Source organism: Diceros bicornis, chromosome 29 (assembly GCF_020826845.1).
Source record: "Diceros bicornis minor isolate mBicDic1 chromosome 29, mDicBic1.mat.cur, whole genome shotgun sequence".
NCBI classification, from domain to species: domain Eukaryota; kingdom Metazoa; phylum Chordata; class Mammalia; order Perissodactyla; family Rhinocerotidae; genus Diceros; species Diceros bicornis.
The window spans coordinates 6,265,375-6,290,349 of NC_080768.1; the positions used below are offsets into that span (position 1 = coordinate 6,265,375).

General features: G+C 38.2%; 1 protein-coding gene across 1 annotated transcript in view; it reads left to right on the forward strand.

Annotated features, from left to right (window-relative positions):
- The window catches only part of AGPAT5 (1-acylglycerol-3-phosphate O-acyltransferase 5), a 60,916-nt gene that overhangs the window by 26,364 nt on the left and 9,577 nt on the right, over positions 1-24,975 (forward strand). Inside the window, exons 5-6 of the mRNA XM_058524910.1 lie at positions 628-718; positions 16,102-16,263. Of these exons, the coding sequence (XP_058380893.1) occupies positions 628-718; positions 16,102-16,263 (253 nt within the window). The remainder of the gene's footprint in view (positions 1-627; positions 719-16,101; positions 16,264-24,975) is intronic.

Genomic DNA, 24,975 nt, shown 5'->3' on the forward strand with positions numbered 1-24,975 from the left:
CTTAGCAAACATCCAGCTTGATATTCTCCTTTATTTCTGAGTACATTATTTCAATTTATGAAGCTGCTTATAAATTGAGTCATTTAAAATGCATTAAGGGGGCTCTATAAAATAGGCATACTGTGTATCTTGTGTAATGTGAGCACTTATTACCCTTTATATTGTGGAAATTTTGATATTTATGTTTAGTTTTTCTCAAATGTGATGTACGTTTAGTATTGATACTTAGGGACACTGATTTCTAAAATTTGTACCTTTTTAAAATGTCATTTTGCAGACTCTTAGGGGGAAAAAACCTTTAATTAATTAATTGAGGCTTTGTATGAGTTGGCATTTCATGGCCAAATTTTTACTTAGTAAATATTAGCATGTAATTAGAAATGTTGTTAGATTCTTAATGATTGACCTACCAGTGAAAGTGGGACTGCATTTTAAATATAGGCCGTGCTATGTTATGACTTAAGTGAATTTTTGCATTTTGGTTGCTGTGCTTGAAATGAAAGTCGTATGTAAATGAATCCCTGTAGGAAATACTCTCTTAGCTTTAACAGGATTAGCATTGGTAAATTAACAACAATAACAGAAAAACTCACACAAAATAAACCAAATTTTCTTTATGCACCACAGATGTATCTTGTGATTTTTCCAGAGGGAACAAGGTATAATCCAGAACTAACAAAAGTCATTTCAGCTAGTCAAACATTTGCTGCTCAAGAAGGTAAGTAAAAATTTGACTGCATTTGAAAAAATATTTTTTAAAAATAATGAGTTTTAAATTTTTCTTCCTGGAGAAGATATTTATGTTTTACAACAATTGAAATGAATGGTTGTATTCATTCCTTGAATGAATGTGTGTTATCTCTTAGGAAATGAAGTTTCTTCTCATTAATTAATGCATATTATTTCGTATGTCTGAGAGATTAAATTCAAGTACTTGCTCAAATATATGTTCCAGTGCTGTGGATTTAGTTAAAATCTATCTAGGTGATGACTATGTTGATAGACTTTTTTCTACAATGTGAGTTCTGTGTGATGGAAAGAGTTTCTGTTCTGCAGGCTGACAGACTGCAGCTGGAATCCAGACTCTGACATTTATTAGCGCTATGGTTGCAAGTTGCCTAATGTTACTGAGCTTCAGTTTCCTCATCTCTTAAAAAATATATGCCTCAAGGTATACCTAAATCTGTATAAGAATTAAATTAGAAGATATGTGAAGTTCCTATTGGAAAATATAACACAAAGTTGGTTCACAGTACTTGGAAGCTATTAATGTCCCCAATGATGGAAATGTTCTTATCCGTATTTTAGAAAACTGGATAAGTGATACACTGACAAGCTATTTAGTTTAACCAAATTGGGAAGTAAACAGAAAACAGTGGCTCTGCTGTGCTCTAAAAGGTGTCCTTGAAGACTGACTGTGAATTAGTGTGTGGTCTCCATACATTGATCAGCAGGCTCTTGCTGAACAGATGACTTGCAGACGACGACGTGTCACAGTCTGTGCAGTGCTGTCTAAGAGAATGTTCTGCAGTAATAGTAATGTTCTGTGTCTGCTCTGACAAAAGTGGTGGCTTCTGCCCACATGTGGCTAGTGAGCATTCGAAGTGGGACTAGTGCGTCAGAGGAAATGGATTTTTAATTTTTTTAAATTTTAGATCTAATATGAAATTCTTGATACTTTCTTTTTTTTTTTTAATTTTTATTCATTTATTTTTTTCCCCCAAAGCCCCAGTAGATAGTTGTATGTCATAGTTGCACATCCTTCTAGTTGCTGTATGTGGGACTCGGCCTCAGCATGGCCAGAGAAGCGGTGCGTCGGTGCACGCCTGGGATCTGAACCCGGGCTGCCAGCAGCGGAGCGCATGCACTTAACCACTAAGCCACGGCCCTCTTGATACTTTCTTATTGAAATTTTCTCCCTAGACGTCTGTAGCTCTAGTCTTCATTTTCTTCCCAGCTCTTTGGTGATTCCTGCTTAGTCTCCTTTCTAACCTTCTCTTCTGCTTCATTCTTTCCTGTTTCATATGTTGTTTCCAGTGTCTGACTCTGGTCTTTGATTCATTTTCCTTTCTGTGCTTTTCACAGAGGCCTTCATCTAAATCCATAGCTTCAGCCACCACTTATTTGACTGCTGATGACTCACAGAGAGCTTTCTTCCATCCGTATCTCCCTGCCTAACCCTAGACCTGTATGTACGGTTGCCCAATAGAGAGCCTCTTGACTGGCCCAAAAGCATGCCTCAAACTCAATATGTCAAAGATAGAATTTATCTTTGCAGTCACATGCTCATATTTCCTGTCTTAGTAACTACATCATTTAGTCTAAAACCTGGGAGTCATCCTAGACTCTTTCCTTTTACCCATGCAAACATCAGCAAAATCTAGAGTTTCTCTCTCTCCATCCCCACAATTACTGCCATACTTTAAAATCTAATTACTTCTTGTTTCCATTATCTGTTGTGTGTAAGAAGCCACCCGAGAACCTCGCGACTTTAAACAGTGACAGCGCTTTATTTGCTCACAGTTCTGCACTGTGGTCAGGCTCAGCAGGGACGGCTCGTCTGTGTTGCACGTGGTCAGCTGCAGCCTCTCATCTCGGTGCATTTAGGTAGGAGCTTGACTGGGGCTCGAAGGTCCAAGATGCCTTTACTAACATGTCTCATGCCCTGCTTGCATTGGCTGTGAGTGCTGGGAGTAGCTAGGCCTCTCTCTTCAAAGTTCTTTTCAGCGTTTTCTCATGGTATATATTGAGTATCACTCTTGAGCCAGTATTTAGTTTTAGATGGACATTACCACTAGCCTTGGGCTGCATTCCCAAGCACATATCAGTTATATAACCTTAGACAAATTATTTCTTTTGGTCTATTTCCTTATTTGTAAACCAGGGATCATAATATCTCTTTCACAGGGCTTTTGTGAGGTGCAGTGACATAATGTTTATAGAAAGCCTGGTATGTAATATACATTTAATAACTCATTACTGCTAACTTGGGGAGTGGAGGAGAGGAACTACTACAGGTAAATCTGTTGATAATGGCAAAAATTGATAGCTGATACTGAGGGGTAAGACAGAAGGACTACAAAACTGGACATAAGAAATAAGAAGTGTTGGTGAGGATGTGGAGAAAAGGGAACCCTTGTGCACTGTTGGTGGGAATGTAAATTGGTGCACCCACTATGGAAAACAGTGTGGAGATTCCTTAAAAAATTAAAAATAGATCCTACCGTATGATTGAGCAATTCCACTTCTGGGTGTTTATCCAAAGAAAATGATAACACTAATTTGAAAAGATATATGCACCCCCATGTTCACTGCAGCATTATTTACGATAGACAAGATAGGGAAATAACCTAAGTGTCCATTGATGGATGAATGCATAAAGAAAATGTGGTGTTTTTTAACACAGACACACACACACACTGTGCAATGTTATTCAGCCATTAAAAGAAGGAAATCTTTACCACAATATGGATGAACCTTGAGGGCATTATGCTAAGTGAAATAAGTCAGATAGAGAAAGATAGATACCATTTGATCTCTCTTATATGTGGAATCTAAAAATATGTATATACAGAGCTCCCTTGGAGATATTAACAGTTTGGTTTCAGACCACCGCAATAAAGTGAATATTGCAATAAAGTGAGTCATATGAATTATTTGCTTTCCCAGTGCATGTAAAAGTTATGTTTACACTGTACTGTAGTCTATTAAGTGTGCAATAGCCTTGTGTCTAAAAAAATAATGTACATACCTTAATTAAATACTTTATTGCTAAAAAATGCTAACCATCATCTGAGCCTTCAGCGAGTCGTGATCTTTTTTGCTGGCGGAAAATCTTGTAAAAAACACAATATCTGCAAAGTGGGATCAAGTGAAGTGCAATAAAACGAGGTATACCTGTATTAAAAAAAAAAACTAAGCTCTTAGATGCAGAGAACAGATTGGTGGTCACCAGAGGTGGCAGGGGTAGAAATGGGTGAACTGTTCTTGTTTGTTTTTTGTTTTAAATAAATTGAAAAAAAAAAACATTGCACATATTTGGCAACAGGTTGGGCACAACAAAAAGTTGTTGAACTGGAAAATGCATCAGAAGAAATTATCTAGAACATACCCTGCAAGGAGAAAAAGAAGAAAAATAGAGATAAGAGCATAAGAGGTATGGAGGATATAGTCAGAGTTCTGACATTCGTTGATTAGAGTCCCAGGGAGATGAGAGAGGCATATTCAATATGTGAAGTTGTAATTGTTTGGAAGGTTTCGGAACTGATGAAAGGTACCAATCCTCAGATCCAAAATGCTCAGTTAATCCCAAGCAAGATAAATTAAAATGAATCTCCTTGTGTACACAATATAAAGGAACAGAACAACACCAAACATAATGGGGAAATTGAAAAAACGAAGGGGTCTGGAAAAATAAAATGCCTCAAATGAGCAGCAGTTAGACAGACACTTGACTTATAGAACTTATCACAAGCAAGAATAGAAACAAACATTATGATGTTTGCAATATACTAAAACAAAATAATAGCCAGCCTCGTCTTCTATACCTGGTGACATATATTTTTTTCAAAATTAAAGATAAAATAAAGATTCTTGCATTAAAAAAAAAAAACGATATAAGAACTCAAATCATTACCATTTGGGCTACTTTGTAAAAGGCAGACAAGGCTCATATCTTGTAACTACATTCCTTTAAGAAATGCTTATTATGGAGCAGACGTGAGTCCTTATCCAGATAGTGGGTAAGACCACATGCATATGACGTATAAAGTGAATGAGATGTGAGAAGCATACATAATATGCTGTAGGAGTTGAGGGAAGAAAGAACTAAATGACACGCAGGGTGTCTGGATAACTGCAAAGAGGAGACGACATCTGAAATTTAGGATTAGGACCCACATATGCAGCAAGAGGAGGGAATTCTAGGTATAAGAAACAACAATATCAAAGACATGGGGTTATGAATGAATGGGTTATGTGAGGTAAGCAAAGTGTTGATGTTTTTAAGCAAAAGGTGAGTGAAGAAGAGTTGTAGGAATTCAGTGTGTGAGGTTGGGATGGGTCTCAATCATGGAAGGCATGGAGTACTAGGTTAGTAGTCTAGGGATAAATCTAGAGCTTATTCCATAGTTGAATGGAAGTCATTTAACAGTATTCTTTTTAATTCATTCATTATGTTTTGTTTAAGAAATCATTGTCTTAATTCCATTTTTCTAAAATTGTCTACTACAACTGAGACCACAAGATGTTTTGAAAAAAAGGGTTTCATGTGCAAATGGGTTGAGAGAATATTGCATTTTATATCCTTCCATTAGTAAGTTACAGTTCACATTTATGTATTAGTCTCAGAAAAGTTTATTGTAAAGATATCTGATTTTGTTTATTGAGCTGTTTTCTAATTTTATATATTTTAGAAAGAAAACAAGGATCTAAAATTGGTAAACAAAATTTTGGGTTTTCATGGGGTAAATTCTTGGGTTTCCAGAAAATTTTGGCTCTCTAGAATTATTCCTTCTTTAAAGATTCTAGCTAGCTGAGCTCTGACTTTAACAAAATGTGTATTTTACTCTTTGAAGCCTAAAACAGTTTATAGATGGATCGGTTGTGGGAGTCTTGATAAACTGGAGTATAGGCCTTAAACTATATACATTTTCAGTTACTCTTATGTGTCATCTCTTATACTCACTCTAATTCTGTTGAGGAATTACAATTTTAGGTTAGACAAGATGAAAAGGAAACAATGAACTTAACATTTGGGGAATTGTTTTCCTCATTATTTTTCATGTGTATTATAAAATCTGAGGCATTTTGTCCTCATTAAATAATCCATCACATCTTGAAATACTTGTGGTTTTTATGAGTTGAACAGAGGGTTGAACGTGGGAGAGACTTACTAGAGTGCTTTAGACCCTCACAGTCTGTGCTGATTTTGGTTTTAATATAGTATAGTATCCTACTTTTAAATATTAACAAATCTTTATTAAATTTCTAATATGTAAAACATTCTGCTAAGGTGGTACCACTAGCTATATTGTCTTCTAGGGGTTTATAATTTAATAGGAGAGAGGAAACAATTGTATTTGTTGTCTGTTGACAACTAACAAATTATGTTAAATCTTAGTGGCTTAAAACAGCAAACATTTATTATCTCACAGTTTACATGGGTCAGGACCCCTGGTGTATTTAGATGGGGGCTCTTGCTCAGGGTCTCTCACCGGTTCGAGTCAAGGTGTCTGCTGGGGCTGTAGTCATTTTGTGGCTCCCCTGGGGAGGATCCACTTCCAAGCTCACTCACGTGGCCATTGACAGGCCTCAGGTCCTGGCTGGCTGTTGGCTGGACAGTCCATTTCTTGCCACTTGGGCTTCTCGGTAGAGTTACCCACTACATGACAGCTTGCTCGCCTAGAGCTATGGATCAGAGAGAGGGGGCGAGGAGAGAAGGAAGGAGAAGTGGTGACAGTGAGAGCACAGACTAGGGTGAGCAAGATGGAAGTCACAGTCCTCTTGCAACCTGATTTTAGAAGTGACATCCATCACTTTTGCCATATTGTTTGCTGGAAGCAAGTCACTGGGTCCTGCCCACACTCAAGGGGAAGGGATTTCACAAGGATGTGAATATACTAGGAGACGGGGGTTATTGGGCATTTTAGAGGCTGCCTACCTCAGTGATAGTGAGAAAAGATTTTTACATTAATAGTGACTTTAAACTAGAATATGATAAGAAAAGAATAAGCAAAGGACACTTGAGGTTAAATTACTTCTCCTTGTGGGTTCAGTGAGGCCTCGGTGGAGGAAAAAGCCCTCAGGCTGGGCTGTGAGGAATGTGAGTTGGTAAAGTTGCGGTCATGGGGAGGGTTGCTTGTCAGTAGGAAAGAAAGGCATGAGCACGGCCCTGAGAGTGGAAATGTCAGGAGGTCCTGACATGGTGATTTGGTGTGGGGGAGAAGGCAGACAAGTGAGAAAGTGGAGGGTATTCCTGGTCAGTGGTAGGGAGGGCCCCAGCATGACTCAGCAAGAGGAGTCCAGCTGACTGAGATGCAGGTCTTACTTTACAGTGTGATCAGACTTCTAAAAACTTGAGTGTGGTATTTTTCAACAACGTTGCCTCTTGCAATTCTATTTTAATGTATGATGGACTAATTCATTAAGTTTTAAATATGTTAAGCAAGAGAAAATTACACAATTATATCTTGTCATGGGCAAATCACTAGTTATTTGTTGAGGTGTAAAAGATTTGCATGATAGAATGAATATAATCCCAGATTATTGTTTGTGTGAAGAATAACATAAAATTATTGTGTGTTTTAGTTTTGAAGTACTCCTGATTTCTTTTGTAAAACTTATCTTTATATATGTGTGTATATTTTTATGTAAATATTGGCATACTTTTTTCAATTGGGTAAAAATAAGTTTATATGCAAATAGATTTATTTACTGTTAGATTTATTCAGAGTTGTAATTTCACTCCAGGTTTTAGGGCCTGTTTTAGTCACCTTGGGCTGCCATAACAAAATACCACAGACTGGGTATTACTGGCTTAAACAACAGACATTCATTTTCTCTCAGTTCTGGAGGCTGAAAGTCCAAGATCAGGGTGCCAGGGGGTAGGTTTCTGGTGAGGGCCCTCTTCCTGGCTTGCCAGCAGCCACCTTCTTGCTGTGTCCTCATATGACCTTTCCTCTGTGTGCTCACAGAGAGAGGTCTCTGGTGTCTCTTCCTCTTTTTATAAGGACGCCAGTCCTATAGGATTAGTGCCCGGCCTTACGACCTCATTTAACCTTAATTACCTCCTAAAAGGCCCTGTCTCCAAATACAGTCACATTGAGGGTAGGGCTTCAAAATGAATATGGGGTTGAGGGTGAGATACACATTTTGGTCCATAACAGGCCTTAAATTGTTTTTCTATATGTAATTATATTTAATACTAAAATTTCTTAATCATTTTTAAAACAACTTAAGATGAATATTTACCTTTTATTGTCCAATCTTAGCTACTAAAAGTTATTTTAAAAAATCCACAAATTTTGTAATGCTAAAACAAGTATTTTTAAGTAACTCTTAAAATAACATAATAATGATCTATACTTTAGCTTTTTAATCTAATAACATCCTAGTCACCTATAATTGATCGATTATTGGTCTGTGATCTTTCTGTGAGTTGTAGATCTTTCTTGAAGTTACTGAAAGGGAAAAAAATAAATAATTTGTCTTACGGATATGATTTTTCACTACTAACTGTTCTTTAAATTCTATAACTGGGAAAATTATTGCTATCTATTAGAAATATATTTTCTTGTGACTATAAAGGTAATTAATTCCCATCATACACAAGGGAAATTGATTTGTGAACAGTATATCTAGAAAAAGTATTTCCTGTTTTCTTTCCTCTTAGGTCACAACTAAATGAGATTACTTGAAAATAAAAGCAAAAGAACTTGTTTCCCCATGTGTTAAGCTAATTTTTCTTCAAGAAAGTTGAAACTAATAGCACTTGTTAGTTTGTGATATGTTTTGCTTCAAAACATTATTAATTTTGCTCTTAAAGTACTTTTATTTGAATCTGACTTAGAAAAACAAACCAAAACCAATCTTTTAATTTAGATTTTTAAAATCTGATACTTGTTTCGCTTTTAAGTCACTATACCATATATCACTCTTCAGTTTTCTGTGGGCAGTGGTATTAGCTGGCTTACGAAGTATGAGTGGTAGATATGGGTGTGTCTGTGTCTGTCTCTTTTAAACCTAAATATTTCGAGGCCCTGGTTATCACTATTTCCTAGAAGTATTTTGCTTCAAAAAAATATTAGCCACAGAATATGTTGATTTGGTATTAGGGTGTCATTTAAGATATGCCTGTGTTATACTGTTTTGAATGCTTAATATTATTCACTTCAAAGATTGTCATATTAATGATCTCTAAACTCTCTTCTTACTTGAGACTAAATGTTAGTCATTCCTTTAAAAAAGACTTACTCATATTCCAAATAAATTAGTCAAGATTTTGTTTAGCTATAATTTCTCCATGATAAAAATGAAGATTTCGAGAAGTCTGAAATATAGGTAGAGTCTTCAAGAAACTATGAAATGTCAAGTAAGCAAGATATATATTGAAGATTGCTCAATTCTGTAATAGTAAATCAGAGAAAAGAGAATTTTATTTTCGGAAAGGCTAACATGGAACTTGTCATTAAGAATACAATGGTAAAGCATTTAATAAGGAAAGCATCAACATGATATGTAAGTAGAATAGCATTGTGTAGTATTATATAAATAAAATAGTCAAAGTATATAAGTATAATAGTACTATACGGTATAGTATTAAATAACTATGAATAAAAGAGTATGGTGGGTAAAAATGATCTTTCTATAATTATGTTTCTAAAATGTTTGTTTTGTTAAGTAACCAATTAGATTATTTTAATTTCAATCCAACAAACCTGTCAGTGACCTCTTCCTCTTCTGATTTCCCGTGGCAGGTCATTTCTTTGCTAGCTGTTGAGTTATTGTTGCTGTTTTGTGTTGTCAGGTATCTGTTAATCCTGGCAGTGATTTGTAGAGTGCTGTAAAATGCTGTCTGTTCCTAGCAAGGCCACAAAATAAATCTCATGGGCCTCAAGTACTGTTGAATCAAAGATCATAGATGGTTCAGGATATAGAAACAGAAAAGGATCATCTTGGAAGACCACACTCAAACCTTACATTCCCAGTATAGAATTTTTTATTCTTCTATGCTAGTCATTTTTGAAAAAGACTAGGAATGAATAAAGGGAGTGAGAAAGCTTTCAAATTATATTTATATTTATAGTGATACTCAAGAAACCCATTTTTTCGCTTTGCATGTGGACCTCTCCATCCATGTGTGAATTGCCACTGTATTTCACTTCTTGGTCCTTTGGCGGCCTCTTCTTCCCTGTTTCTGTAGCATGGTTCCCGCTGGCATCTGGGTCAGGGACAGCTGTAGGGGACCACAGCAGCGAGGAGCGGTGCTTGTGCATCTGGGAGGTCTGAGGAGGAAGGTCAGATCACCTATCTTAACACTTGGGTTGGGCTTCGCACATGGCAAATATTTAGTGACTCAGATCTTTGTTTCAAGTCATTGAGGTCTTTTTCATACTATTTTTTTTTTATAAATTTTTACCAAAATAAATGATATTACTGTTTATTCCTCCTGCCTTTTGCTGCTCTTTTGTGAATTCTTGATCCACTCAAGCCACTGTCTGAATTGTAAATCGGCGATTCTCAAAATGGTGCCTGGACCAACAGCGTCAGCATTGTCTGGGAACTTGCTTGAAATACAGATTCTCAGGATCCATCTCAGACCTGATAAATCAGAAATTCTAGGGGTGAGGCTCAGCCTTCCAGATGATTCTGATGCGTCCTAGTTTTAGAATGCCTGGTCTAGATAAGATTAGTCATGTGCTCAGCAGGTTAATTGGGTCAGATTTTTGTGTTTGAACTAGAACTTGTGGATCTAATATTTATTGGTAAACCTTTATTTTATACTTAAGTTTCATTAAGAAAAAGAAAAAAACAGCAGCAGTTACATACCCATTATAGGAAACTTAGAGGGGCAATAGGAAGAGGCCTCTGTTTGGGTCTTGTAAACATTCAGGTACCACAGCAGTAATTTCAGCCTTTCTCGGTTATGTGAAGTGTTTCATTTTAACTAATTTTCCTTAGAATCATTTTAGATGTTTTGCTTTCCAATGGTTACTAAGGAATTTAGTAACAGAATACAGGAATGTAGTGACGCATCTAAATGGCAAACCAAATACCTAGAATTTTTATGTAATTGATTGAGATCTTCGTGGTCCTTTTTGGAGGCTCTCCAGGAAAATCCATTTTCTTGCACAGGATCCTGTGCTTGGTTTAATGCTCTGCTTTCAGGGTCTTGAAATTGCATTGGGTCCTCCAAATTATGCAGCTGGTTCTGCTTCTACCTCTTTCTTGCTATTCCTTCCTGGGTTTTTTTCTGGCTTAATTCTGACCTCTCTTTCCTTGGCTCTTTTGTGGCTTTATAGGCCTTATGTAGCTCTTGTTTGCCCCCCAGCCTTGCGGTTGGCTGCCACTGCCCTGCAGTTCCCATTCCTGGCATGTTTTGTTTCGGCCTTGTCATGTTTCTTAGCAGAGCTTGGTTTGTTTTCTCCCTTCTCCCTGCTCAGTTGGGAGCATCATAAAAATCTATGCTGGTTGTCTTCTGCAACCAATGCATGCCATCTAATCTCAGCTGAGCCCGTAATGCTGTGTTTAAGCAATTCTTTCATTTTTCTCTTTTTGTCTACCTCTTATATTTTTCACATTTTTTCCCATCACATGTCAAGGTTTCTTTGCATTGAAGAAGTTATGTTTCTCTGAAAAGATTGTATCATACAGTCATACATATCCTTTTATTTCAAAAGCTTAATGTTGTTGCTTCAGTAATTTCCTTTTGCTTACATCACCACCACGCTCTTTTCTACCAGGTTCCCCCAGTGTATAAATAAAGTGTGTGTGTGTGTGTGTGTGTGTGTGGTGTGTGTGTGTGTGTGTAGTGTGTGTGTGTGCACGTACCCGTAGTCCCCACCTATGGCTTTGCTGGTTTCTCTCTCTTTCTCTTTAGTGCTGATCTTCCTGGAAGAGATGTTTGGGCCCCTTCATCCTCCTGTGTGACCCCGTCCTCTCGCGGGTGTTGACCTCACTTCCACCCAACCAGTGATCGCTGACTTACAGTCTCATAGTAGCATCTCAGTCACTTCTCGTATCGGTCAGTGTACATGCAGCTTTTGACGTTATTTATGACCGTACTACTTTTGCAATCAGGAAAGAGCTAACTTTTTTGTAGAAATAAATATGGTATTTTTTAAAGGTAAATAGCACCTCCTCTTCCTTTAAACATTCTCTTCCATGGGCTTTTGCATTCCATTGGCTTTCCTTTTTTTTGTACTGGCTTCTCCTAGTCCCCATTATCATTTTATCTTTTATTGTTTTAAAAAGTAAACATTCCCTAAGACATTTTTTGCCTTTTCTTGCCTTTTCTCTTCTGGTCTTTAGTATTCTCAATCACTGCCATTACTTCAACTATCGTGTCTATTGAAATGATTCCCAAATGATTATCTCTGGCTGATTCTTGACTGTTTTAAAGACCATACTTCCAACTGCTCCTGGAGAGTTCTGTCCAGCTTCAACTTGAGCATGCCCGATTTGGACTTATGTTCTCTTTCTTTACCTGCCTCCTGCTCTCCCACTTCTACTCTTTTTGTGTGATGGGTATCTGCTTGCACACAAACACACACTCCGCCCGTTCTCTTTCTATTTATGGTGCAACCTTGTTCATGTCTTCCAGGGCAGAAGCCTGGTCATTTTTTACTCGTTTTCCTTTATTACCACATTCAATTAATTGCTGAATCAATGTATATTTGGTTTTTATAACATCATTTGACTGCATTTTCTCCTTTTAGTTTGTACTACTTCAGTCCTAATTCAGGATCTCATTGCCTATGACCTAATGTCCTAAACTATTTCTGAAACCCAAACTGTTTTTCGTAGCACCTAGATTATATCTGTCCGTTGACCTAAAATCCTCGGAGTCCCACAGATCAATGTTAGTGCATCAGCCTATCATTCTAAGGCTTTTAGCAGTGTGGCCCCAAGGTACTCTTTGATCTTATTTCTTGCCAGCTCTGTACATGTGCTCCACAGACCTTCCGGGTCCCTTCTTCTTTACCTTTGTTCGTCTGTCTGTCTTCCCCCACTGTGTATGCTGTGTACCCTCATCTTGCCCTCTTGCCAGTGTCCTCTTTTTCCTGAAGCTTTCACTAATCAGATATGACTGATTGAAAAAAATCTTTAAGTATGAGTAATATTTTTGTATTTTGAGACTATTTTGTATCTCTTTTAGGACACTCTACCGTGTACTGTAGTTATTTAAGTTTATTTTATTGCGTCATTAATCTCTAACCTACATGTTTATAGTTTTAGTATCTTATTAATATTTACCGAGTAGAAAAAGTACTAAACAAGATATTATAAGGTCTTGCTAGCTGTGTGACTTTGAGCAAGTCATTTTACCTCTTTGAGCCTTAGTTACTTAATTTGTGGGAATCAAGTGAGATGATAATATATATATTATATATAATATTATATATTGTATATATTTATAATTATTATATATATATATATAAAATGTAAAATTTTCTCTATGGAAGTTTTTCTCTCCAGTGAGTTTATCATTTATTTATAATGTTTCCAAGATACAATACTGACAGCAAAATTTCAGTTATACCAACCACCACCATAATTGCCCTCAGGGAGAAGCTTGGTTGAAGGGTAAGATTATCGTTAGTACCAAGCAAAAATTTAGGAGATCTGGACACGGAAACAAGGCAAAGCAGATCCTAAAATAGAGAACCAGATATTGACCTGGAAGAATTAACTTAATTAGCCACCATTTTTCTCTGTTTAGGGCTCAGGGCTTTTCTCTAGTTCCTGGAGGCAGAGTCTGATCTCAGTGTGATGGGCTCAAGCTCAAGCAGTTAATTATGAGTACCTGTTCTTTGGCTCCCTTTCTATGGAAATACTAATTGGGCCCTATGTTATTATTATGAAATTGATTTTATAATAATGACCTGGGGTTTGGGGGTAGTGAGTGCCCTTCTCACTGTTGAGAGTTGAAGACCACTTAGTCAGAGATTGTAAGTCATTCCCGGTGTGAACTAGAGAAGTCCATGGGCTCGGATTTCGCCCTGTGAAGTGACTTCTGATCATCAAAGAAGGGCCAGATTCTATTTGCTGTAATGGTAAGGGTTTCTTATATTAGTTTAAGGCTTGGAAAATTAATAGACCGTGTGTTAATAAATACATGCAGGAAAGAATTGGCTCTTGTTGTTTTTCTCACCTCATACATGGACACCTCTTTTAACCCACTCTTTGAGCTTCCATTCCTAACACTCTACTGAAAATAATAGTCTGGGTCACGTGTAACATCCATTTTGCCAGGTAGTCAGTCTCTTCTCAGTTCTGGACCTTTCAGTGTCTTTAAATGAGTGTGTTTGACCTTCTCCTTCAGACATTTTCTTCTCTGCACATCTCTGTCTCCACAGTCTCCTTGTTTTTCTGCTTCCTATTGGCTGTTCCTTTTCCAGAGCTGGAAGATAAAAGCTGGAATATGAAGGATATGGACTGGATCTAGAGAATATGTTCAGAGTAATTAGAACTGCTCCTGGTACATTCCTCAGTGAGAAGATTTTTTCTTAGTTTTGTTTACATGTTAGTGATGGGTATTTGTTACTCATCTGTCATAAAGCTGATTTTTCCAAACCTTCAGTATAACTCATTTTTAGGGGGAAATACTACTTTTCTGTCTTATCTTCTTACTAACTTACTTAGATTCTAGTAATTAATTGTTCATACTGAATACCTCAGAGTGATCCTGTGGAACTTTGGACGTAATAAAATTGGGTGAGCTCCAATAGCAAAGAAGAAAGTATTAACTAATTTAATTAGCAAATAAGTGTTTCCCAGCCTGATGTACTATTCAGATTTTTGTTATAAGTTTGTGAATAAATTAAACTGCTCCTGCTCTAGAGACTTAAGTCAGATACGTGATTGTGGGAATATTTTTCTTTCCCACACCACTCTGCATTTTAAAAATTCTTCTGCGGGAAGATCCCAGCATGCTATAGCTGTTCTTCCGTATGCAGCTCATTTTCCCTGGAGAGAGGCAGGAGAAAATCCAAGTCAAGCTTTGCCTAGTCTGTTTTCATGTCACTTCGAGAGCTACTTCTGTTAAATTGTCAGTAAATATTCTAATCTAGGAAAAGGGAGGGAGTAGGAAATAGGAAGGGGAGAAGAACAAATTCTTAGCACTAGTAGGAGCACTAATGAATATGTGATTAATTATTCTATATAAATTGCAATATTTTCTCAGAGAAGCTTTTGGAAGTATGGTGTGTGTGTAAATATATATATATACATATATATATCTCAAATATACTCAAGAGAATTGAAATCATACGTTCATACAAAAACTTGTTCTCATGCAGCATTCATATGCATTTATATGAATGTTTGTAGTGGCAGTATTCATAATAGCCAAAGGGTGAAAACATTCCAGATGACTATTAACTGGTCAATGGATAAACAAAATGTGGTATATCCATACAGTGGAATATTATTCAGCCGTAAAAAGTAATGAAGTACTGATATGTGCTACAAGGTGAAAGAACCTCAAATACATTATGCTAGGTGAAAGAAGACAGACACAAAAGTCCACACACTGTATGATTCCATGTGAAATGTCCATAATAGGCAAATCCATAGAGACAGAAAGTAGATTCGTGGTAGCCAGGGTGGGGTGGGGGAGAATGCAATGTCTTCAAAGGGTACAAGGTGTCTTTTTGGAGTGATGAAAATGGTCTGGAATTTGATAGTGGTGTTGGTTGCACAGCTCTTTGAATATACTAAAAACCACTGACTTGTATACTTTAAAAGGGTGAATTTTATGGTATGTGTATTATATCTCAAATTTTTAAAAATGTATACCAAGAAACTAGATTGTTTGGTTTACCCTAAAAGCATCAGGCCAGTATTTCATATTATATAGACCACATCAGCTCTTACCTCAGATGTTGTACACAGTGGGGGTCATTTAGGTAATCCACCACCTCCATCTTTATTTGAATAGAAATAGAACCAAAAGAATCATGGACTAGGAGTCAGAAATTATGAATTGTACTCCTGAATCTTGAGTGACCATGAGCAAGATGCTACCACCTTTATTCTGTTGCCAGAAATGAGGATAATAATATTTGCCCTTTTCAGGGTTTACCAAATTGAAGGGTTTCTGATACATCATAAGTTCTTGAGGGCCGGTTTTCTGACAGCCTCCCACAGTGTCTTGTTATGTGTAGATGTTTAATAAATATGTATTAAATGAATGTTGATTTAAACAGAGAAAGTCATGTAAGAGTGCTTTCTAAACGTACAGTTCTATAGATGTGAGATTATGGCATTAATATATTCTGATCTATTTCTGGAAATTTAAAGACAGTTTAGGTGTTATATTCTATTACCAAGCTGTTTTGTAACTAATTTAGGGCTGCATTGAATCAACTTCTTTTCTAGGCCTTCCAGTATTAAAACATGTGCTGACGCCAAGAATAAAGGCAACCCATGTTGCTTTTGATTCCATGAAGAGTTATTTAGATGCAATTTATGATGTTACAGTCGCTTTTGAAGGGACTGTGGACAATAAAGGGCAGCGCAAAGAAGCACCATCCATGGCTGGTAAGTTTGTTTTCAGTTGAGTCACATATATTTATGAATGTGTAATTCATTTTTAAAAAATAGGTAAGTGTACTCTACTTCATTACATTTACTTGATATTTTATCCAGGTAAGTATACTTGATATATTTTCAAGTATTTTTTATTAATCTTTAACAGTTTAAATTTCATTAGTCCTGCTAAGTTTAGTATCTCTTGGCTGCCATGTTAGTCCTTTGGACTCGCCCATTATTACTAACTCAGCCTGTCTACCCAAAGTTTACATGTAGAAATGGAAAGCTACATGAGTCGAAGGAGTGAGGAGGGGGAGTGCTAACCTATTGAAACTGAAGGGTGCACTGATGGTCAGTGCTCGTCTTTATATGTATTTTTCACATAATATTTATGAAATTTAGTATCATTGACAAGAAGACAGTTAAGTATGACTTTTTCTTTTTTCAAATGTGCTAGGTTTTAAGGACTTTTGAGCTATTGTCTATGTGTATGTCAGATATAACAAGAAAAAGTAAAATTGTAAGTGAGCATAATATTTTAAACATAACCAAAACACTCTTGACTGTTGGAGAAATTTAAACATGAGAATAGGTAAGCAAGGAAGTGTGTGGAGTCGCCTTCTGCTTTTCACAGTGTCTGTTTGTGCTGTGGTGGAGAGAGAGAGAACCCTGGGCTTTCTATTTCATGGCAGCTGTTTGCAGTGGAACTGACGTCAGAGTGCTTCTGTCAGTAGATCTCTGGAAGGCAGATGTTCAACATACGTTCAGAAGGCATAAAGGGTAGCTCCCCAGAGCAGGAAGTTTGGGAGAGAGGATGGAGGGGTGAGGCACAGGGGGCTAAATGATGTAAAAATTGATCATGGTGGAGGAAATAAAATCTGAAACAAGAATGATTGCTCTCTTCACTGCCTTTAACACAGAGTAGTTGTAAAGTAGGAGGCTAAAGTTCTTTTTTCTTTTTTAAATGTAATTTTTTGGAATATATTATACATAAAACAGTTTAAAAATCAAAACTGTGTAAAGTATACAGTGAAACGGCTTGTTTTCCACCCTGTCCCCATCCACCTGGTCTCCCCCTTCCGCTTCCCAGAGGTGACCACTTCTTAATTTCTTGAGTATCACATGTGGATATTCTTACTCTACCATGCCTCCTTTCTTATAAAAAAGCAACATATTAATATTTTTCTTTTTTAATCATTAAGGGAGTCATTGACCTGTTGTTACATTCAAAAACAGACATGCATTTAGTTGTTCAACAATATTGTAATTAGTTTATCATCATAAGATTAAACATGTTTCTATTGTTTATGAAAACTAGATATAATTCCCATAATCTTTTTTTTTTTTGGTGAAGAAGATTGGCCCTGAGCTAACATATGTGCCAGTCTTCCCCTATTTTGTATGTGGGACGCTGTCACAGCATGGCTTGATGAGTGATGTGTAGGCCATGCCTGGGATCTTAACCCACGAACCCCAGGTCACTGAGGCAGAGCGCATGAACTTAACCACTACGCCACCAGGCCAGACCCCGTAATAACCTTTTTAAAATGCTGTTTTCATTATGTCACCCTCCTGCTTATCAGAGCTCATTGGCTTGGCCGTGTTCACAGGATAAATACTAGCCTCCTTAGCCTGCCATCTAAGGACTCTGTCTTGTATCCCAGCTCCTCTTTCCCCTTGTTTCCTCCTACACTGCGCCGTGGTTTACACTGTTACTGACATCCTCCCGCACCTCCATACAGGTGCTGTAATGGAAGGCTGGGTGTGGGTCAGTCCTCCTTTCCAAACGAAACCCCTTCCTTCCCCTTTGTTGTCCCCATCCAAGTCTACTCCCCCTCAAACTGTGTCTCTGATGAAGTCTTTCCTCTCCATTTGCTTTCTAGCTCACAGTGCTTTCTCTTGCTTTAGCACTTCCATGGCACGGATTGCATATGCCATAAGCATTTGGTACTTAGCATATGGTAACTCTGTCTCCTCCCAGCTAGATCAGAAGTGCCTTGAGAAAGCCAACCATTTTAGAGTTGCATACCCTAGATTCCAAACCCAGCAGCTCCTCCCACTGCTCTGCTTAGTCCACTACACGTTTGCTGATGGCGGCTGTGTGTATTCATTACAGAATGTCTTTATTTTTGAAAAGGTTGGCTTTTCAGACTATCACACCCATAAGCCATGTAGAAAATAAAATCTGTTATTTCAATCAATTAAGGATAAGTATTTCTACAAGGAAAAATATACCAGAGTAAAATCAAAAGACTGAAGACAAACTGGGAAAATGTTTGCAACTTAGATTGCAGAAAGAGGCTAATTTCTGTCTTGTATAAAGTGTTCTTATAAATTGATAAGAAGGTGATCCATAACTCAGTAGAAAAATAGGTAAAGGATAATAACAGACAGTTCACAGAAAAGAATGTTCAACTTCATGCATAACAAGAAAAAGGTGACAGAGAAGTCAAGATGGCGGCGTAAGCAGACTCTGAACTCACCTCCTCCCGCGTACACAGCCAATTTACAACTACTCGTGGAAAAGTTACCCCTGAGACAGAACTGAAAACTGGGTAAGAGGAACTCCTGCAACAAAGGAGAATCCTAATTGAGGTGGAAGAGGCAGAAACTCCGTTCTGGAGAGAAAAAATGCCGCCTTCACAAGCCGCAGTGCCTCGCAGCGCCCGAAGCAGCCCAAAGGTACGCAGCCCTCCCTGGAGGAGCAGGGCCCTGAGCCGCGGAGCGCTCCTGCTGGGGGCATTTTGTGGACCCAGCACAATCCAGATGAGTGGCATAATATCCGACTTTGCCTGCTGCTAAAACATTGGGGAGTACCCCCAGAAAAGCTGATTCACAAAGAAGTTAAAACCGGCTCTTAAAGGGCCCATGTGCAAACTCACCCGTTTCAGAAAGCAACCTAAAAGCACCAGAAAGAAAGGTGCACAGTGCTTTGGTGAAAAGAGACTCATATGATAGGCCCTGAGTGCATCTCAGTGAGAGGTGAGACCTCTCCAGGGACTGGGACATTGGCGGCGGCCATTGTTGTGGCCTGGTGTGGGTGTGCTGACTCCATTGGAGTTCTCCCTGGGGCCTGCTAGCCCAGGTCTGCCCCACCCACTAGAGCACCAATTTAATCCAGCTCAGCCAGGGCAGGCAGCCCACCCCAGAGACTGGCCCCACGCAACAACAAGCCCTCAGGCAACTTGTGGGCCTGCATAGATTGGTGACTGGATTCTTTGCAGCCTGGCAACGGAACCCACTTCAGAGGGGCAGGGCGTGCACAAGGAACAGGTGGAGAGTGTGGGGTGGTGGTGGAGTGTGTGGGGATCCCGCCATGGAGAGACTGGGTCCACTTTAAGAGGTCGGGGCGCACACACGGGGCAAGACTGTGTTGACTGTGTGTGTGGACCTGTGGGTGGCAGGGCTTGTCAGCTGCACAAGACTTGTGCTTCTCAAAGACCCACATAGGGGGTTTGCCCCACCTTCCAAAGCCTGAAACAATTGGGTGCTCCTGTGCCTGAGGCCGGCCCCACCCAGCTGCAATCCTCAGAGAGCTGACGAGAGACCTAAAGGCTGGAGGCTTATACTGGTTGTAAGTCCCTGAGTCTAACAACCTGTCACGCTGGGGGCCTACTCACTTAAAAGAAATACTGCAACACAAACGTGGTACTAGAACTTGTAGCCAACTGTGTTGGGGCTCCCCACACCTGATAAAGAGACTGAAGGGCCCACAACAACTACAAGCAGCTGAGCATTACAACAGCCGGCCAGGAGCATAACTCGGCCTCCCTGGGCGCCTACAGGGAGAGCAAACAGGCCACAACAGAAGGACACACGTAGCCCACATAGGGGTCACCCCTGGAACATTGAGAACTGAGGGAAGCACACTGCAGGTCTCCTTAGGCATCACTTATATAAGGTCACCTATCCAAGAGCAGGAGACGTAGCTGACCTGCCTAATACGTAGACACAAGCACAGGGAAAGAGGCAAAATGAGGAGGCAAAGGAATACATTCCAAGTAATGGAACAGCACAAAACCCCAGAAAAGGAACTAAGTGAAACAGAAATGAGTAACCTACCTGACAGAGAGTTCAAACAAAGAGTGTTAAGGATGCTCACTGATCTGGGGAGAAGAATAGATGAACTCAGTGAGAATGTCAACAAAGAAATGGAAGATATAAAAAAGAACCAATTAGAAATGGAGAATACAATGCTGGAAATGAAAAATTCACTAGAGGGACTCAAAAGCAGAGTAGAGGATACAGAAGAACGGATCTGTGAGCTGGACGAAAGACTAGAAGAAATTACCCAAGCTGAATAGGTCAAAGAGAAAAGAATTAAAAAGAGTGAGGACAGTCTAAGGGACCTCTGGGACAACATCAAACGCACTAACATCCGTGTTATAGGTGTCCTGGAAGGAGAAGAGCGAGACAAAGGGGCAGAGAATCTATTTCAAGAAATAATAGATGAAAAATTCCCTCACCTAAGGAAGAAAACAGACATCCAGGTACAGGAAGCACAGAAAGCCCCAAACAAGATAAACCCAAAGAGGCCTACACCAAGACAATCATAATCAAAATGTCCAGAATTAAAGATAAAGAGAGAATCCTAAAAGCCACAAGAGAAAGACAAGTTACATACAAAGGAAGCCCCATAAGGCTATCAGCTGACTTCTCAGCAGAAACCTTACAGGCTAGAAGAGAATGGCACGATATATTTAAAGTGCTAAAAGGAAAAAACTTCCAGCCAAGAATACTCTACCCAGCAAGGTTATCATTCAAAATGGAAGGAGAGATCAAAAATTTCCCAGACAAGCAAAAATTAAAGGAGTTTGTCACCAAGAAACCAGTGCTACAAGAAATGTTAAAGGGACTGATTTAAGGAAAAAGAGAAGACCACAAATAGGAAAAATTATCTATTTCCATGATAAGAGGGTAATGGATACAAGTGCACAAAAAAGAGGTTAGGTATGATATCAAAAACATAAAATGAGAGAGGAGGGGAGTTAAAGAGTAGAGCTTTCAGACAGAGGTCAAACTAAAGAGACCATCAATTTTGTATAGAAGGAGAAAGGAACAGAGAAGGACTACTAAAACATTGAGGGAAAAAAAAGTTTAAAAATGGCAGCAAGTACATACTTAACAATAGCTACTTTAAACGTCAATGGACTAAATGCTCCAATTAAAAGGCATAGAGTGGCTGATTGGATTAAAAAACAAGACCCATATATATGCTGCGTACAAGAGACACACTTCAGACCTAAAGACACTCACAAACTGAAAGTGAAGGGATGGAAAAAGATACTGCACGCAAGTGGCAATGAAAAGAAAGCTGGGGTAGCAGTACTCATATCAGACAAAATAGACTTTAAAACAAAAATTGTAAAAAGAGACAAGTTCATTACATAATGATCAAGGGAACAATCCAACAAGAGGATCTAACACTTGTAAATATCTACACATCCAATGTGAGTGCACCTAAATATATAAAGCAATTATTAACAGACATGAAAAGAGAAATAGACAGTAACACAATAATAGTAGGGGACTTTAACACTTCACTTACACCAACGGATAGATCATCCAAACAGAAGATCAATAAGGAAACATTGGCCTTAAATGACACACTAGAACAGATGGACCTGGTAGATATATACAGAGCATTCCATCCAAAAACCAAAGAATACACATTCTTTTCAAATGCACATGGAACATTCTCCAGTACTGATCACATATTAGGCCACAAAAGAAGTCTCCATAAATTTAAGAAGATTCAAATAATACCAAGCATCTTTTCTGACTACAACGGTATGAAACTAGAAATCAACTATAGGAAGAAAATCAGAAAAGCCAGAACTACGTGGAGATTAAACAAAATGCTACTGAACAATGACTGGGTCAACGAAGAAATCAAAGAAGAAATCAAAAAATACCTGGAGACAAATGAAAATGAAAATACGACATGCCAGAATTTATGGGAAAGTGGACTGGCCCTGTGGCTTAGTGGATAAGTGCGCACGCTCCGCTGCTGGTGGCCCGGGTTCGGATCCCGGGCGCGCACTGACGCACCGCCTCTCCGGCCATGCTGAGGCCGTGTCCCACATACAGGAACTAGAAGGATGTGCGACTATGACATACAACTATCTACTGGGTCTTTGGGGGTAAAAAAAAAAAAAAAAAAAAAAAGTATTTATGGGAAACAGCAAAAGGGATTCTAAGAGGGCAGTTTATAGCAATACAGGCCTATCTCAACAAACAAGAAAAATCTCAAATAAACAATCTAACAGTGCACCTAAAGGAACTGGAAAAAGAACAAAGCCCAAACAATAGAAAAAATTAATAAAACCAAGAGCTGGTTCTTTGAAAAGATAAGCAAAATTGACAAACCTTTAGCTAGACATACCAAGAAAAAAAGAGAGAAGGCACAAATAAGTATAATCCGAAATGAAAGAGGAGAAATTACAGCAGACACCTCAGAAATACAAAAGATTATAAGAGAATACTATGTAAAGCTATATGCCAACCAATTCGACAATCTGGAAGAAATGGATAAATTGCTAGAATCATACAACCTTCCAAAACTGGATCAAGAAGAAGTAGAGAATTTGAATAGAACAATCACCAGTAAGGAGATTGAAACAGTAATGAAAAACCTCCCGAAAAATAAAAGTCCAAGACCAGACGGATTCCCTGGTGAATTTTACCAGACATGCAAAGGAGACTTAATACCTATCCTTCTCAAACTCTTCCAAAAAATTGAGGAGTGGAGGAAGCTCCCTAACTCATTCTACGAAGCCAACATTACCCTGATACCAAAACCAGACAAGGACAACACACAAAAAGAAAACTACAGGCCAATATCACTGATGAACATCGATGCAAAAATCCTCAACAAAATACTAGCAAATTGCATACAACAATACGTTAAAAAGATTATACACCATGACCAATTGGGATTTATTGCAGGTATGCAGTGATGGTTCAGCATTCGCAAATCAATCAACGTAATACACCACATTAATAAAATGAAGAATAAAAATCACATGATCATCTCAATAGATGCAGAGAAAGCATTTGACAAGATACAGCATCCATTTATGATAAAAACTCTGAATAAAATGGGTATAGAAGGAAAGTACCTCAACATAATAAAGGCCATATATGAGAAACCCGCAGCTAATATCATCCTCAATGGTGAAAAACTGAAAGCTATCCCTCTAAGAACAGGAACCAGACAAGGATGCCCACTGTCACCGCTCCTATTTAACATAGTACTGGAAGTCCTAGCCAGAGCAGTCAGGCAAGAAAAAGAAATAAAAGGGATCCAAATTGGAAAAGAAGAAGTGAAACTGTCACTATTTGCAGATGACATGATTTTATATATAGAAAACCCTAAGGAATCCACCAGAAAACTTTTAGAAGTAATAAACGAATACAGTAAAGTTGCACGATACAAAATCAGCATACAAAAATCAGTTGCACAACGAACTAGCAGAAAGAGAAATTAAGAATACAATCTCATTTACAACTGCAACAAAAAGAATAAAATACCTAGGAATAAACTTAACCAAAGAGGTGAAAGATCTGTAAACCGAAAACTATAAAACATTGCTGAAAGAAGTTGAGGAAGACACAGAGAAATGGAAAAATAATCCGTGCTCTTGATTGGAAAAATTAACATAGTTAAGATGTCCATACTTCCTAAAGCAATCTATGGATTCAGTGCAATCCCTATCAAAGTTCCAACAACATTTTTCACAGAAATAGAACAAAGAATCCTAAAATTTATATGGAACAACAAAAGACCTCGAATAGCTAAAGGAATCCTGAGAAAAAAGAACAAAGCTGGAGGTATCACACTCCCTGATTTCAAGGTATTACTACAAAGCTATAGTAACCAAAACAGCATGGTACTGGCACAAAAACAGACACACAGATCAATGGAATAGAATCGAAAGCCCAGAAATAAACCCACACATCTATGGACAGCTAATCTTTGGCAAAGGAGTCAACAACAGACAATGGAGAAAAGAAAGTCTCTTCAACAAATGGTGTTGGGCAAACTGGATAGCCACATGCAAAAACATGAAAGTAGACCCTTACCTTACACCATACACAAAAATTAACTGCAAATAGATTAAAGACTTGAATGTAAGACCTGAAAGTGTGAAACTTCTAGAAGAAAACACAGGCAGTACACTCTTCGACATCTGTCTTAGCAACATATTTTCAAGCACCATGTCTGACCGGGCAAGAGAAACAATAGAAAAAATAAACAAATGGGACTACATCAAACTAAAAAGCTTCTGCACAGCAAAGGAAACCATCAGCAAAATCAGAAGACAACCTAATAATTGGGAGAATATGTTTGCAAACCATACATCTGATAAGGGGTTAATCTCCACAAAATATAAAGAACTCATGCATCTCAACAACAAAAAAACTACCAACCCAATTAAAAAATGGGCAAAAGACCTGAACAGACATTTCTCCAAAGAGGATATACAGATGGCCAACAGACACATGAAAAGATGTTCAGAATCATTAACTATCAGGGAAATGCAAATCAAAACTACAGTGAGTTATCACCTCACACCCGTCAGAATGGCTATAATTAACAAGACAGGAAACAACATGTGTTGGAGAGGAGATGGAGAGAAGGGAACTCGCATACACTGCTGGTGGGAGTGCAAACTGGTGCAGCCACTATGGAAAACACTATGGAGATTCCTCAAAATA